At 40.6% G+C, this 17842-nt stretch overlaps 1 protein-coding gene across 11 annotated transcripts in view; it reads right to left on the bottom strand.

Moving 5' to 3' along the window:
• LOC139276185 (protein SON) overlaps positions 1-17842 on the bottom strand; it is a 53878-nt gene that overhangs the window by 27816 nt on the left and 8220 nt on the right. For 10 of the 11 annotated variants that reach the window (XR_011595843.1, XM_070893778.1, XM_070893776.1 and 7 more), the window contains exons 3-5: positions 13492-14805; positions 12059-12219; positions 10347-10481 (exon numbers count right to left, since the gene is read on the bottom strand). Coding sequence is in view for 10 of the 11 variants with exons in the window: in XM_070893778.1 (XP_070749879.1) it covers positions 10347-10481; positions 12059-12219; positions 13492-14805 (1610 nt within the window). In the remaining variant the exon portion in view is untranslated. Of the gene's footprint in view, positions 1-10346; positions 10482-12058; positions 12220-13491; positions 14806-15990; positions 17190-17842 lie in introns of those variants that run through there. The other variant, XM_070893782.1, reaches the window with a different exon arrangement.

The following is a 17842-nucleotide window of genomic DNA, read 5'->3' as shown; positions in this document are numbered from 1 at the left end:
CGCATCTAACATGTCCAGTCCTGTCAGAATCTTATACGTTTCTATGAGATCCCCTCTCATCCTTCTAAACTCCAGTGAATAAAGGCCCAGTTGATCCAGTCTCTCCTCATATGACAGTCCAGCCATCCCTGGAATCAGTCTGGTGAACCTTCGCTGCACTCCCTCAATAGCAAGAACATCCTTCCTCAGATTAGGAGACCAAAACTGAACACAATATTCCAGGTGAGGCCTCACCAAGACCCTGTACAACTGCAGTAAGACCTCCCTGCTCCTATACTCAAATCCCCTAGCTATGAAGGCCAACATACCATTTGCCTTCTTCACCGCCTGCTGTACCTGCATGCCCACTTTCAGTGACTGATGAACCATGACACCCAGGTCTTGTTGCACCGCCCCTTTTCCTAATCTGCCACCATTCAGATATGCTGCCTTTGTGTTTTTGCCCCCAAAATGGATAACCTCACATTTATCCACATTATACTGCATCTGCCATGCATTTGCCCACTCACCTAACCTGTCCAAGTCACCCTGCAGTCTCTTAGCGTCCTCCTCACAGCTTACACCGCCACCCAGTTTAGTGTCATCCGCAAACTTGGAGATATTACATTCAATTCCTTCATCTAAATCGTTAATGTATATTGTAAAGAGCTGGGGTCCCAGCATCTATCTTTTGGACCAGAACTAGCAATGGTTGAAGTGTGGGTGTTAGTATAGTATGTAACAGCTTGTTTACACTGCTGGGTTTGTTCTTGAGCCCATTTTCTGTTATCTCATTCAAGTTGAATTGTATTTGCGATCAGACGAAACTCTCCGTAATACGCACCTTTAATTTTGTTAACAATATAAATAATAAATCCTTTAAATAAATATACAGGCACCATGTACTCCATTTTTAAAGGCAGATAACCAGAGTGTGTGAAAGACAACCTTTCTTATCCCATTATGAGAGTAAAATACAATTTTACTAAAATACTGTGGGGGTTCTGAAAATGGTCCCACACTTTGCCTCTTTATAACTCCAAGGTGTTAAGCAGAGGTTGGGAGGGGAGAGAGGGGGGCGATAGCAGGGGCGAGAGTAATGGGAGAATGTGATCAAGAAAACCATAGATGATGCATCTCCTGCAGATAACTTTTGCACAGCTTTGGTCACCAACATGTATTTATGTCGCACCTTTAATGCAGTAAAATGTCCCAAAGCGCTTCAGAGGAGCGGTATCAAACAACATCCGACACCAAACCACACGAGATATTAGGGTAGATGACCAAAAGCTGGGTCAAAAGGAGGAAAAATCTAGAGAGGTTTTGGGAAGGCATTCCAGCACTTAGGGCCTAAACAGCTGAAGGCCAATGGTGGAGTGATTAAAATCAGGGATGCGCAAGAGGATAGAATTCGAGAAGCAGAGATCTGAGGGTTGTAGGGCTGTAAATTACAGAGATAAGGGGAGGGCTCAGCTATGGAGGAATTTGAAAACAAGGGTGAGAATTTTTCATTCGAGCTGTTGCTGGACCAGGAACTAGCGCAGGTCAGCAAGCACAGGGATGGTGTGTGAATGAGACTTGGTGCGAGTTGGGATATGGGCAGCAGAGTTGTGGATGGGCTCAAGTTTACGAAGGGTGCAAGGTGGGAGGCCGGTGAACATTGGAATAGTGAAGTCTAGACTTAACAAAGGTATGAATGAGGGTTCAATCAGCAGATGAGCTGATGCAGGGGCTACATCAATGCTATGGAGGTGGAAGTCGGCGGTTTTGGTGATGCAGAGGATTGAGACTAGCCAAGAAAGAAATTGAATTTATATAGTGCATTTCATAACCTTTGGACATCTCATAAGTGCTTCATACATTTGAGGTGTAGTAACTGTTGTTTTCTTAAGTAAAAGCAGTGGCCAGTTTGTACACGGGTATAACAAGGTCTAACAAAGAACAAATAACAAAAATGGCCACTTAATCTGTTTGCTTGTATTGATTGAGGGATGAATGTTGGTCAGGAACCAGGAGATTTCCCCTACTCTTCTTCATACTACCAGATCATTTCCATCCACCTGAACATATTGGGTTTCAGTTTAATATTTCATGCAAAAGGGACACCTCCAATAATACAGCACTCTCAGCAGCACTGAAGAATCAGTCGAGATTATATGCACTAGTCCAAGAACAGGGCCTGAATCCACCATCTTCTGACTCAGAGTAAAACCGCAATTCACATCACCACAGAGCTCTATAAAGTATTTCTATAAATTACATTCTTACATGCTGCATAGTAGGATCAGTGCAGGCACGGGGGGATAAAGCTATATTGCAGATGATGTCCTGGTGTTCGATGAAGCAGTGTAATAAACCTGCAGCCTGTGGTTTCTGACAGTGCCTGTGTTCCACTCCCATTTTTCTCCCTTTCACTGGATACAGTATTTAAGGTGTGTGATCAGTTTAAACACAACCTCCTTTAATTTATATTCTATTATTGTAGCTATGTAGTTCAACATTCTATCGATTCTGTTGCTGGCAGCTCTGCGTTGGACATGTTGAGTGTCGAGTCTGCTGAGGCTCCCATGTCTCTTTCAAATTCGTCCTAAGCTATTGCAACAATTTGCATTCAAAGTACACACGTCGCCCATTTCATACTTTACACTTGTCGGCACTAAATTTCACCTGCAATTTTTCTAATTACATGTTTTACCCAACTGATTCTTTAATTCCACTTTAATTCCAGTTTGGTATCATTTGAAAATATGACTAATTTGCATTGTTTTTGAATCAAAATCATTGATATAAATTAGAAACAGCAGTGGCCCCAACATTAAACCCTGAAGCACCCCAACTCAATATTTACCCCTCTCGAAGACCCCCACCACCCTCCCACCCCCCAAAAAAACTCCTCAAACAATTGTTTTCCATCCATCTGCCAATTTCTTAACCATTAAGATCCTCATTGCTTTAAATTTAACTACTCTTTTCAAATGCCTTTTGTAAATCTAAATACTCATCATAGGGTTTTCCGCCATCGGTTTAGGTTGTCATTTCCTCAAGGCGGTTGGTCAAACAGGATCTTCCCCTTCTGAAGCTATGCTGGCTGCCGTTCACTAGATTACTGTTGCAGATAATTCTCAAATGTACTCCTGATAATCAATTGGCATGGCTTAGTGGTTAAATGCACCATGTGGTTGGGTACTAACCCAGGCCTTCAGGTTCAATCCTCAGTCTGGTCTGAATTAGTTGACCTCAGCCTGGAGACAGAATGATTGTGTATCTAGTAGTGCTAATATAGTTTAATTTTTCACTTAACAACTGACAGACTAACAGACTGGCTAATGTGGTTATCAGAGTTTATTTCAATAGCTATCAGTAGAATAAAGAACCCATTCTACATATAATTATCAGTAATATTGAATTGTACCAAATTAAAAACACGCAGCAAGAAATTTTCAGTGAAAAAAGTGGTCAAATGTAGAATAAAATAACAAAATTTGCTCTGGATCAATGCATACAAATACCTGCTAAATTATTACAACCAATGTTATAATAAAATTACCATCCAAAAGCTCTCCCGGTGGCTTAGTGGATTAAATACATCCGTAGGGTTCGGTAGCCATATAACTGAGGTGAGCCTCATATTCAATCCCTGGTTTGTTCTGAAATAATCTCAGGCGGCACAGGATTTAAAGGGCTGCAATTCATTTTAGCATTTTGAGGCTAGAGAGAGGAGAATTTAATTTTAAATAAAGCTTCCTAACCTGATCCTTCTTCAGGGATCCCTGTTAAAAAATATACATGTATGAATGTTAGGTGAGGAAGGGATCAAGCTTGCCACGGATGCCCTCCATGTTCAAACAGCCTATCAACACTTCTCTTCTGAGTTCAAACATGAAACGGTGTGAATTTCAACCAAAAATAGACTATTCTCAAAACTGTTTCTGTGCATCGGTGTAAGTTACATTTATGGATCAGATCACAGCATAGATGGCATTTGTAATTTGAATAAATAGTATTAAAATCTTTTTTTATAGGAAATAGCGAAGTTTTAAAACGCTTTGGAACCAAAATCTACATCTTGCTTGCTTCAGTATCAGGCATGTAGGTGTCGGTATCACTAATCAACAGATCAATATTTAAACTTGAAAACTGATTCCTTTAAAGTCAATTAACACGTTACTTTTTTTGTTGCATTTTTCTCCCCTCCACCCTGAAGAGATTGATACCTGCTGATGTATGGTTCCATGGATGTTAAGCATCCTCCAGTTCATAATCCAAGTGCCCATTTATCAAGTGAGACGCTGGGTGAACTTCTGCTAAAATTCAAATTAGACCGCCTTTAGTGATTTATGTAGCTTAAAACTGTAACCCCAAAGAAAATCTTACTGCTGCGTTTGCCATATGGGAAATTAATTAATAATTGATTGTAAGAAAACTTTCTGGATTGAATAGACTCTGGTTCCAAACCTTGAGATGAAAAACAAAACTATATAATTTGTGTCCACACAGATTCTTCCAACATTTTTGTTGTTAACATTGGAATAAAAATATTAATAATAAACTCTTTCTAACTCAGCTTGAAATTGTGGCAAATATTCTCGAATGACTGACATTGAAGACCAATACAAAATTTGACTATATCCTACAGGTTGCATAATAACATTTTTCAGGAGTTTTTAAAGTTTACAGAGGAGGAGAGGAGAGGGGGTGGGGGGGGGGGGGAAACTGCAATTAAAAAAAACTATACTTAGAAGAATGAACATTACTGGACTAAGTGTTACGTAGAGATTGTCATGGTGCTGAAAACCATTCTTCAAGGAACTCAATCACACTCATAGAACATACACAATGAAAGCATAACAGCACAGCCACTTTAAAAAAAAATGATTAAAAGAAACTTCAATGATTGAACCATAGCAGTAAAAAAGTTTACCAGTACACTTAAAAAGAAAACAAGAAACAAAATACAATTGAAAATTCTGTCTCCCTTTAAACCACATTGAGCAGTAAAGGAAATAAGAAAAATGTAAAAACATATTCATGCTCTCTTATATCTGCATGTATAAATGGTGTGATATTGAGCCATACAGAGCAGAAGTCCCAGGTTATCATAGAATAGAATGATATAGTACAGGAGGCCATTCGGCCCATTGTGCCTGTGCCAGCTCTTTGATAGAGCTATCCAATTAGTTCCACTCCCACTACTGAATTAACTGATCTCAACAAACAATTATCCGTTCTCGATTGGCACCTCTGCTGGAAATGTGCATGCATGGACATAAAAGGACAGGAACTGAGCTTATCTGTTGGTGCTTCTCATGTCCAAATAGGCCACCAACACTCAAGACATGAAGGCTCTTGCATAGGCTAGCAGCAAGAATTGTACCCCACTATGGGCCACCGTCTTTTGGAGTGAAGTAAAAGGAGAAAATAAAAATGAAAATAAGTAACTATAAACCAGTATGTTTTAGTTAATTTTGCAGCAAAGGCAAAGAAATTGTAAAAGCAGCAAATGTGGTGAGGTGAAAAAGAAGAACGTCATCAAAAAGAAGTGAATGGTTTAGTCTCGGCAAAAAATAAAAGGAAATAATATCCATTCCTTATTCCAGATGATTCAATGGGTAAATATACCAGTGTGGTATTTGGTCATATAGACAAGGTACATCCCAGGTTCGATCGCTATATGTGCTCTATGTTAAGCTGATTGATCTCAGCCAGAGCATCCCTAGGCTAGGTAGGAGAGAAAAAGCCAGCCAGGTTACTGACCAGTGATCCCTACTGGAAAGTTAGCATGTGGATGTAGGGTGTGGGCAGGACTTGCTTCAGTTGTGATGCTCCCTGATGGTATAGTTTAAATCCTTTCATGGCCCTGCCCCATCCCATCTTCATCGTTGCTGGGTCAAAATTCTGGAACTCCCTCCCCAACAGCACTGTGGGAGTACCTTTACAAGGACTGCAGCGGTTCAAGATGGCTATTCATCACCACCTTCTCGAGGGCAATTAGGGATGGGCAATAAATGCTGGCCTCGTCCCAGGAACGAATATAAAAAAACTCCTCTCACAACCATCACTGAACTCTCGGCTTATTTGACTCTTGCCACTTGTGCATCTACACACCCACCGCCGCCGCCCCACCCCCACCCCAAGCCTACCATTGGCAATCATTACCTAAGCAACGCGCTCTAGATTTCCTTCCCTAAACCGCTCCACCTCTTCAACTTTAAGACCTCTTTGACCATGCTTTTAGCCACCTCTCCCATTCATTGTCCATTTTTTGATTATGTCTCTGGAACATTACGTGCATTAAAAGATGCTATATAACTGTAAATCGTTGTTATAATTCACCAACAATCAATAGCTAGACTCACATATAAAGTACAACAGCTATTTGAGAACTGCTGGTAAATTCAAGATTAAGCGGGATTGTTATTTCGTATGGGAAGCAATTGAGGAATGTATGCCTTCCGGACTTTGGGACTGGCCTGTTGGACGAGAATGGTCTTTTCCAGCCTCATAAATTCATATGTACCCATGATTGCTGGCTTGTGGAACCATGCACTAGTCTGGAATAGCACCTTTGGAGAGGTGGGGATAGGGGGAGTAAGAAAATTAAGAGAGAACTATAATCACAAAATATTAGTGTAATAATTTTATTATAGAGATGACAGCTCAAATGACAAGTTCTGGAATGAAAGACACACACAAAAATTAAAAACTAGCAGTGTCAAACAATAGCTAAAATGTATTACATATTGATGAAGATGCTTAAATTAAATCTTTTCCTCCAGCAGCAAGAAAAAAAAAGCACAAGCATACAGCTGGAAACTACAGACCAGATCATGTACTGTTTCTGGCTGAAGTAGCACACAAGTCTTTTTCAGGATCATGAAATTGCCTCTTCTGACGTTAGCTGAATTGCAATGCCAAAGTCTGCATCAACATTAGTGGACAATACAGTTTGTAACAAACAGGGAGGAATCTGCACCTAGCCTTCTTGGGAAGCATGGGGCAACTTCCAACTGCTGTGGTGTTTGGAATAAGCTACTTCTACTTATCCCAGTCTAAACGGGAAGTGACGAATAAGCATTTGAAGAAGGGCTCAGTTTTAGATGTTTTTTTTTCAACCTTGCGGGAAACATGCCTGAAGTAGTCGATCCACTGCTTCATCAAAACAGAGTGAGTACTTTCAGAAAAGAAGTAAATAACGAGCATCTGGTGCTTCAGGTAGGCTTCTCTGAAACTACACAACCCAGTACCAAAAATGAATTTCAATGTGCTCACAGGAACCAAGCTTGGACCACAATCTTCAATGCCGTAGACATAGCACCTGCAAAAGGTTTCTACTGTGGGTGGCTGGATAATGGTTTAAATACTGGATTCTGGGGGGATGGCAGAAAAACATATTAAGAAACAATTCTGATTCAAGATTACAAGTTTGTATTCCCCCCCCTCCGATATTGTCCCCATCTCTCCTGAATGTACCGATTCAGAACGAGGTACAGTTTCCAAAGGTACTTTCAGCCCCAATATACCACACCGAAGTGACCATTCTACACATGTAGCCAGGACAAGGAAGGACAGCAGGTTTTTCCAACAATACAACCTGTCCTCAACAATATTCACACATGACCACTTTCCAGGAGTCACTGGATAGTGATCAAGAACGAGAACTGTGACTGATTTTTTTCCCTTCCCTATTTCAAGGACTCCGAGGCTTAATTCGTTGCCGTTACTGCCGTTCCAGCTGAGATCAGCCAGTTTAGCAGACTGGAAATCAGACTGGTTCTTCTGGGTCCACATGGCTAATTCATAGATCCTTCAAATAACTGCTTCTATACCCTCCCATCACCCCCCCCCCCCCCCCGCCCCCCCCTGCCCACCACAAAAAAAAATCTGCCAATAAACATTTCAGTTACTTTTTAAAGTCTCCCATTAGTAAGTCTGTCAGTCTGATGGACAAATGTAAAACATTACAGGGTATTAGTATGAATGGATACACTGCATACTATTCAGATTGTTTTTTGTGGTACATGTCAATGATTTAGACTTCAATGTAGTCGGCAATATTAAGAAGTTTGTAGATGATACAAATATTGGTCATGTAGTTGGTAGTGAGGAAGAAAGTTGTAGACTGCAAGAAAATATCAATGGACTGGTCAGGTGGGCAGAAAAGTGACAAATGGAGTTCAATCCCGAGAAGTGTGAGGTAATGCATTTGGGGAAGGCTAAGAAGGCAAGGGAATACACAATAAATGGTAGGATACTGATAAGTGTAGAGGAACAGAGGGACCTTGGAGTGCATGTCCACAGATCCCTGAAGATAGCAGACCAGGTAGATATTGAGTATTGCGTACAGTTTACAGTCAACACATTACAGGAAAGATATGATAGCACTGCAGACCGTACAGAAGAGATTTACAAGGATGTTACCAGGACTGGAGGATTTTAGTTATGAGGATTGGAATAGAGGAGGCTGAGGGGAGACTTGTTTGGGGTGTATAAAATTATGACGTGCCTAGATCGAGTGGATAGGAAGGACCTATTTCCCCTAGCAGAGAGGTCAATAACCAGAGGGCATAAATCCTTGGTAGAAGGATTAAAGGGGAGTTGAGGAGAACCTTTTTCACTCAGTGGAGGTCAGGAACTCACTGCCTGAAAGGGTGGCAGAGGCAGAAACCCTCAACACATTTTAAAAGTACTTGGATATGCACTTGAAGTGCTGTAACCTACAAGGCTACAGACCAAGAAAGTGGGATTAAGCTCGATAGCTCCTTTTCAGCTAGCACAAACACAATGGGCCGAATGGCCTCCTTCTGTGCTGTAAATTTCTACGATATGTCTGAAATCCAAACAGCCTTAATCCAGGAATATCAGGGTCTGCTTGGGAGGACTCTGACCTGTGCTGGCAAGTGTGGATGGGAGCAACACAGAAAGAACAGGCCAGAGGCTATTAAAGACAGCCAACAGCAAACCGATAGTAGAGGCACATCCAAACTTGCATGCCTTTGCAGTTCAGTGAGAATGTGCAAGGCAAACTCAATGGGGCGTCAACTCTGACTGCTCACGGAAGTGAGTGTTGGGGTGTATGGGGGAGGGGGAGAGAGGTAACAGAGGAAGGTCATTCAACAAAAATCAATTTAATACCAAACCATTTTAAAGTTTAAGATATTTTTTTAAATAAAAAGTTAAAACATTTAATTACCATTTACTATCTGAAATTTTAGCGAAATTAGCAAGATGGCAGGCAGCTGAGCCAACACAGACAGCTCAGAAAGCAGCTGTAGAGCCAATTGCAATTGTGCAAGAGTGACAAGTTTAAACAGGCAAAACTCATTTTAAATATGGATGTAGGATTTTATAATGGAAAAACTGACGCAAAGTGTGACAAAAACATAACAGAAAGTCAAGTGGTGTAGAAAGGAAGTGTGTGCAGACATAAGTTATACATAATTGATCTCGAAGTGTTATATATTTCTAAAGTGTATCTGTCGCAACAAAATTGGTATTCCTTGCAAAAGCTAAGTGAATGCTTTTAAGCATTCAACACTGATAACATTAGAGAATTAATTTCTGTAAATTTTGAAAATGTCTTATATAGGTTAATGGACTTCAAATGTTCCATCGTTTGTAAAAACGTACCTTGTGTCCTGCCAGTCACAACCCAGGTAAAACATTTTCACAGAGTTCAGATGCCACTTTCACTGTGGACACTTCTGGGTAAATTCTTCAATCGGAGAATTTGTGGGCTGTGTGCAAGCAATTTCCCAACAAGTGCTCCCTTTAGGTGAAGCTCCATACTGGGAGTTCAAAATTGGGGAATTTACTCTCATGTAATTCCACTGGGTTCTAGGCTTGTTATTTCATACTTTTGTTTTAGCCACCCTGCCACTCCAGTCAAATTTTCTCCACCTCCTGAAGACATTGACGTATGCTGCAGTATGGTTCCTAGGACACTGGTACCATCAACCATTGGCCATTCTTCATATTTCAATCCACTGAGTATCAGCGGGCCACTTAACTATGGAGGGCACAAAGCCAAGCCCAATCCTGTTCTCACCCGACATCCACATGTGCATTTTCCAGCAGGATCACCAGACCATGATTCAGATTCTTGCTGATTTTTACACTATGTATCATAGGGCTGCTGAGACCAATGGTTAAAACGCCAATGGTCACCCTGGCTGAGATCAGCAAATGAAGCACTGACTGAGAATTGAACCTGGGACCTTCTGGTGTGCATGGCTTTGTGCTAAAACAGGCGTTGCTCTTAACCGTTAAGGGAGGGAACCGTTTATATTTATTACATCCAGTAGCTGATAATAGAGAAGACACCAAATAAGCTACTTCTAAATGGTTTGTAAAAATGCATTACTACTTACATTTAAGCTGAAAGAAATGGGTTTCATTTCATTAACTTTAATTGGTTGATTATTGAATGGTTCATCTTCTTCAGAGACATGAGGCTCGTTACCCAATTCATTATCATCGTTGCTCTCAACAATTTTCTTGCATTTCTGAGGAATAAATACGCAGATAATTCACAAAAAGATGAATATAAACATTGAAAAAAGAAACAATCACTATTATAGATAACACAATTAAATCCTTTACTCTCCAAGATGAGGAAACACAATGTAGAGTTGTGGGTTATCATTTTTATCCCACAACTGCTACTCTGCTGGCTCAGTTGGTAAATTTGTTGCTTGGTAAGGAGTTGAGCCATATAACTAAACATGGTCCCAGGTTTCAGCCTTAGCAGCAGCAGTGAACCATAATTGGCTTCTATAGACCTGAATTAGTGAGGAGAATAAGGGCGGGGGGGGGGGGGAGAAAGAGCCAGGCTCCCACTCCTGATAGCTATCTAGTGAAACCTGCTAGAAATTACACATGTAACAAATGTTCCCTCTAACTTTGCTTGACCCCGTGTGGTTTTTGTAATGAAAAGCTGGCAAGTCGGCTTCACAGGTTCCATGGAGCGCTGCGCGGCCGTACAGCTTACAGGGAACATTGTGTGTAACCATACCCAGCAGGAGTCAGTACTTTTATAAGGGAGACATTAAAGGGAGCAAAAAATAAAATTCCAAGTGGGCTGATCAGGAGTGATGAAAGTACAATCAAGTTTAATCAGTGGGTTCAATCAGGTTATTTTACCAAATATTAATGAATGCTTAGAATCCTAGAAGTTATATATGCACGCATAACATTTCTAAATGTAGTTTACTGAATGGGTGTAGATATCATTGTGAATTTTTGTTCAATGCCATCTATTCTCCACTGTTATATCATTTCCATGAAACAATTAATTTGTTTCTAGCTCAGGTTCCCCCTGAAAGAGAGTTAAAATGTTTTCTATAGAGGGATGGGGAAGTATTTTGTTCAGACAACATTTCCTCTAGCCTTTTGTTCTCATTTTAATGCTTTGACAATAAAGAAACATGTCTTCACATCCTACTTAACTGAAGAAAACCAGCGCAGGGGATATGAAAATAAGACTATTGTTATTTTTAATGTTCTAAAATCACCTGGAGATCATCTGTTTTTGCCTTTCTCCTCCCCTCTCACTCAACAACAGAGATGAGGAGCAGAGATGAAAAAAACATTGATCCTCCTGCCAAACAGATTTGAGTCCCTTTGGGCGAGGCTTCATGCTGGGAGCACAAAATCAGAAGTTACCCTCTTTCGCACTATCATTGACTTACCATCACTCTCAGACATCTCTTTTGTTAAACCTCCTCTGCAATCTCCCACCCCCTGTCTCCTGACTCATGCTGCAGTACAGTTCCATGGACATTGGCTGCCCTCCAGTATCCTGGTCATACTTCACATTTGAGTCCACACAATGAGTGTAGAGTTCCCAATCACAACCAGCTATGCGGAGCCTCAGTTTGTAGGAAAAAAAATTCAGACTATGAGTCTTCCCCCAGGTCACTGCTGCGCAACTTCAAACAGCCAACTCAGAGGGACTTCGGCATAGATCTGGCAACACGTTGTGTACTTCCATTGCTTTAAGCCACAGGTAACATATGGCCTGTAGAAATCAGAGGGCATGACATGGTCACAAACAATTACAAGGAAGAAAAATATTATTTACCTCTGTGAGTTCTTGTATTGATGAACAACCTATTTTTTTGGTGATCACTTCTTTTTTAATAAAGGGCACAACAGGTTTCAGGTTTGCTGGTAAAGGCATTCCAGCTTTGGCACACATGGCTGCAGCATTGGCTTTTGCTATCTCTAGCAACTGTGCTTTATCTGCAAGAAACATAAATCCTCAGTATATTGTTGAACAATTCTGGAACAAGATAACTTACATAGGCCTGTATTTTGCAGCCCCTACGGGTGTGTAGGCGGCCTTAGGGGCTTCGCAAGTTCCGGGCTTGGCATGCACGAAAACCCGGAACTTACGATCCGTCAAGAATCTTCTTGACAATATTTGCCCAACTTCTGCCTGTGAAATTCTTAGGCCTACTTTTACCAGCGTAAGAACTTAAATGAATATAAAAATATATTTTTTTCAATCATTTAAACACTAAAACACCTGTAAAATAAGTTACGGTTATTTGTAGTCCCTTTAAAACATTTAAATTTATTTTTCGAAAAATTAAATTTGTTTTAAATGATTATATTGTATTTTAATTAATTTTAAGTATGTAATTTAAAAAAAAAAATATTTGCAATGTTAAAGTATTTACGTACATATGGAATCCCCATAAGCACGGATGAGGATCCCCTTTCTTTCAAGGGTTGGGCCGGCCCATGTGATCTGCACGTGCTCCTGGGATATGTGGGCCTCTAGCATGTCTATGTGTAGAGGCCGAGGAGCGCAGGTCTCTGTGGATCCTGAGGCAGAAGGTAAGTTCGTAGATTTTTTGCTGGTCGGAGGCATCCGCCCACAGGAAGCCTCCAACCGCAAATTCAGGCCCATAATTTTTGCTTTCGCTCTCCCTTAAAAACAGACCTTTTCAAAGCGGTAGAATACGTTACCTGGAATTATAATTCTCTTAAAAATAGCTCTCATTAATGAACAATAGCTCAAACTGTAATGAGTCTATTTTCAGGAATCAAAGGCTCCATTATTAACTCATGTTCACTCAAGAGTACTGGGTGGTGTAACAGGCTAACCATACTGTCCTACTTCTGGGACCTGGGGTTGAATCCAGCAGATGCTGATGGGATGACAGTCCCTCTTCTTTACTAGATGTATGAGTCTTACCTGAAGCAAACCTGGGCAACTTCAATGCAATTCAAGTGGTTTCTTCCAAATTATGCTCAATCAACCTCAAATGCCATAAAAGTAGCAGATATGGAAAAGGCAACAATTCACACTGTAGCGGGTAGTCGCTGAAGTTAGGGTACACTGTGGATAGTGCAGGCCGAGTGTTTTTATTCCCAGTATTGCTTTATCTCTAAGTAAATTCTAGCTCCTCTGTCCCCACCATAAAAATGTCAGCCAGAGTTATTTCTTGGTAAGGAAGTATAGCAGGAAAGAAACCTACTGCACATTTAAAGAAAGTTGCGTCTTACCCAAGTCTGTGAGGCGCTCAGGTGTTCTGCTGGTGCTCTTCCTCCTTAAAGGAGATCTCCTCCGCCATTCAGGTGATCTCCGTGTCCTCACAAGCCTACTTTGGAATCCTCTAGAAGTTGATCGATGACGCCTCCTGTCATTGGACCTTGATCTAGGTCTTGGCGAGTGTGATCGTTTGACTCTGGATTTTGATCTCCGGGGAGATCCTGAACGAGTCCTACTCCTGTGTTTTGAATGTGAACATGACCTAGAACAATGCCGTGATTTTGATTTTGATTGCCGTTTGGTCCTTGCTAGAGATTGTGATCTTGATCTATGGTGTAACCTTAAAGGAGACCGAGATTTTGATTTTGACCGCTGTTCATTCTTTGCTATAGAGCGAGACCTAGACTGTTTCCTTTTAGACTTTGGGGATGATTCTGTGTATTTCTTTTGTTCTCTTGAGGTTGATTTTGACCTATGTCGAGCTGGCGATGGCCTTTTCCTGGAACATGTACTCTGGGATGTATGTCTACTGCTGGAGCTGGCACACGATTTCCTTGCAGGAGAATGTTGAGAGTGGGAATGCAATTGGGACTTGCGATGTTTCGTTGACTTTGAATGAGATCTTGACCGACTTCTTTTTCTCCTTGCCTTAGTTCTATCATTTTTACCCTTTTCTTCAACAGTCTGAGTAGATTTTGACTGCACATTGTCCAAACATCTGTGAACCAACCTGGATTCTTGGTTCTGTTCACCAGCTGATGCTGCAGCCAATAATCCAGAAACTTTTCCAACAGTGGTACATTCTGTATCAATATTTGAGTCAGCAGCACTGTTCTCTTTAACATGTAGATCTTTGTTACAATTATCTTGTAGCAATGGCTTTTCAGCCACAGAGCATTCTTTCCCAACGCCCACTGTTAGAATAGTATTTGTGTCAGCTGCTTCATCAAGTATATTTTTATTTGACCCAGTGCTGCCTGATTTTGTCAAAGGGGAGAGATTCTTGCTCTTCTTTCTGCTGCTACATTCATTGTTTAAAGGTGACTTCGAGTGGGACTTTGATGGAGATCGCGATTGTAATTGTGAGCCAGCTTCTGATTGCAGACTCGACGGAGATCCTGAGCGAGACCTAAAGTGGTCTCTCTTCTTTTCCTCTTTTTTCTTCCTCTTCTTTTTCTTCTTCTTTTTGCTTTTGTGCTTGTGGTGATGCTTGTGTTTACGTTTTTTGCTTTTCCTTGTTGGAGTTGCACTATCTTCTTTGTTATCCAAAGCTGAGCATTTAATTTGCTCGGTTGTTACACTGTCCACAGCCATATTCTCTTTATTATCTGAATAAGAAAAAAGAAAAAGAAAAATTAGAGGAAACCGCCACCGTAAACATTCAAACCATAACAAGTTCAATTTTCCTTTGTACCAAAAATTGATGTACATAACATTTTTTTTAAATCAGACGCAAAAGCATACCATATTATTAATCAGTCAGAAGAATTCCACAGAAATTATGATTGACAAAATCAAATGTATTGGACACTCTGCACTGTCCTTGTACCAATTGGCTTGATGACAAATAACTTAACTATTAGTTCAAAAACAAAATTCCTTTGAGGGAGATAAAAGTATTATTTTTCTTTTATTCTAACACAATCTTTAGCTAGCATGTCTGGTCTCGATCCAGACAAAGTGTCAGATGCAACAGTGTCCCATATACCGCTGAAGTACAGAAATAGACTACTTGTGTGGGGCGGCTGGGGGGGTTCTGTCCACCTAAATTTAAAAATTCCAGGAATGCCACGCCACCTAAGTATTTTTAAAATTCATTATCGGGATGTGGGTGTCACTGGTAAGGCCAGCATTTATTGCCCATTCCTAATTACCCTCGAGTAGGTGAGCTGTCTTCTTGAACCGCTGCAATCCATTATAGCTTTTTGTAGTTGTTTTTGATACAACTGAGTGGCTTGCAAGGCTATTTTGGAGTGCAGTTAAGAGTCAACTGCATTGCTGTTGGTTTGGAGTCACATATTAAGGGACATTAGAGAACCAGTTGGGTTTTTACAACAATCCAATAGTTTCATGGTCACCATTAGAGATACTGTACTAGCTTTTTAATTCCAAATCATTGAATTTAAATTCCCAGCTGCCATGGTGGGATGGGAACTCGCATCTCCGGATTAGTCCAGATCTTTGGATCACTAGTCCCATAACATAACCACTATTCTACCGTACCTGCAGTTTAATTTATAGATTGACGGTGGCAAAACTGCAATTCCACTGCTATCAATGATAATTGAAGCATACAACGCTATTATCATGCTCCAGAAAAATGTATGCTGTAAATAGGCCTGTCTTGAGAGGCGTTATAGCAGTGTTGTCCAAGAGAAAGCGCTGATTAGTCACAAATGTGGTTACGGTGACACGGTTTTAACCATATGAACTCATTTTAGTAGAAAACACCTTTCATACACATACAACACAAGTAAATGTACTTCACATGTGTGCATTTACTTAACATTTACCACCATCCAATGCAAAACTTTGCAGTCTTTCTCGTTCAATAAAGTTCTGAAATTTGGCATTAATTTAACAGACACATCACATCTTAGTGCAGCTTCTAGGTTTTTGTTCAGCAGTTGTGAGCGGTACTTTGTCTTCATCAGTGATGCTGAAAATATTGACAAACATGGCACACAGATTGCCAGTGGCAATTCTCATAACCAGATATTCGCCTCCAGGCAAGGCATTTTGCTACATTTTCAGCAGAGTTGGTTTCAGTATTGTATCCACTTTGCAGCGTCAGCAGATCCATCTCCTGTCCAGAGAAAGCAGTTCCACTAGTTTTCAGAAGTTCACACGATCAATGCAGAATGGATCTTTCGTGAATTGAAAAGCCAGACTGAAACTGTGAAAATCAGCAAATCTCTTCTCAAAATTTTCCAGAATATTTCATAGCCAAGCTCCATAATGATCTCTCTCAAAATCATGGTCAGCTACATATCACTGAAAAGTTTGGAAAGGAGTAAAGCGTTGCTCTTCCATTGGCAAATGAACAGTTTCAGCTTTGCCTTAAATTCCGTCACATACCACTCAAGGTCACAAACTGTCCTTTTTTTACCCTGCAGTTTTACATTAATTTCATTCAGGTGACTATTGATATCGGAGAATAAACACATCACACTTCCAAGCTTTATTTTCGATCTCTGAAAAGTTCTCCAGTTTGCATTCCTTGTCAAGGTAATCTCTGATGGGTTGCAGGTTTGACACATCTTTCCGACACTTTGCCCCGATCAAACCAGCGCACACCCATGAAGTACACAATTTCTGAATAAGACGCGTCAGTCCATGTCTGCAGCGCAACAAACTGACAACATTTTAGCACATTGGATTGGATAAAATTGACGTTTCCCACCGTTTTCATCACATCTTTCAATGAACCATCAGCTCTATTCTGAGAGTACGGCCTTTGTGTTGAATTATACAGTGAAAGAAGACCAACAGTGTGCTTTCGAATGCACGGATATTGTTTTCAGCTGAGTAACAAAGCCAGAGGTTCAACCAATCATAGCAGATGCAGCATCAGTGGTAACGGAGACCAGATTCAGCTTAAACTTTTCGATGGCAAGTTTTGCAGCAGTCAAAATGTCAGACCCACGTGTGCGATCTTTCACTTCTGTAAGCACCAACAGCTCTTCTCTGTAACCTGGTGCAGTTGTATTAATACAGCTGAAAATGAGTTTATCACCAAAGATAAGTATTTTTAATAAGGTTGTCCAGTCCTCTGCCTGTGAGTAATTTGATTTTAAAATGGCTGAAAATGACTTAAAAAACTATACTGAACAATTTAATAGTTATATTGGTCTACACAATATAGGGGATCAAGACTTTTGGTACCGTTCAAAACTATCCTTTGTGAAACTATACTAAAAAATGGCATTTTTGGTCATCAGGAATATCTTATGTTCTTATGAACTGTGATCCATAATATTGTGCATGATTGCCCAGTGGTTATGGCACTATCTAGCAACCCAGAGGTTGAGAGTTCAAATCCCACCAGGACAAATTGTGAATTTGAATTCAGTAAATCTGGCCTAGCACCAGCATAATGACCATTAAAGCTGGCGGACCATCAGTAAATATCTAACTGAGTCTCTCAGTTGTAAATGTAACAATAAGAGAAATGGCTAAGATGCCTATTGTATCAGGACACAGGCAATCCCAGCAACATCTGAAGCTTGGTGTCCAAGTTTGGAGAGTTGTCCCACAGACTAGTCAAGCAACAGCCTGATGAAGTCGTACGCATATCTTTCAGTCAACATCTCAAACTCCTGACCCAGTGGTGTACAAATGGATGAATGTGGTCTTAGGAGTCTT

Source organism: Pristiophorus japonicus, chromosome 11 (assembly GCF_044704955.1).
Source record: "Pristiophorus japonicus isolate sPriJap1 chromosome 11, sPriJap1.hap1, whole genome shotgun sequence".
NCBI classification, from domain to species: Eukaryota; Metazoa; Chordata; class Chondrichthyes; family Pristiophoridae; genus Pristiophorus; species Pristiophorus japonicus.
Note: the sequence above shows the minus strand (reverse complement) of the source record. Positions and strands in the feature narration are given on the sequence as shown.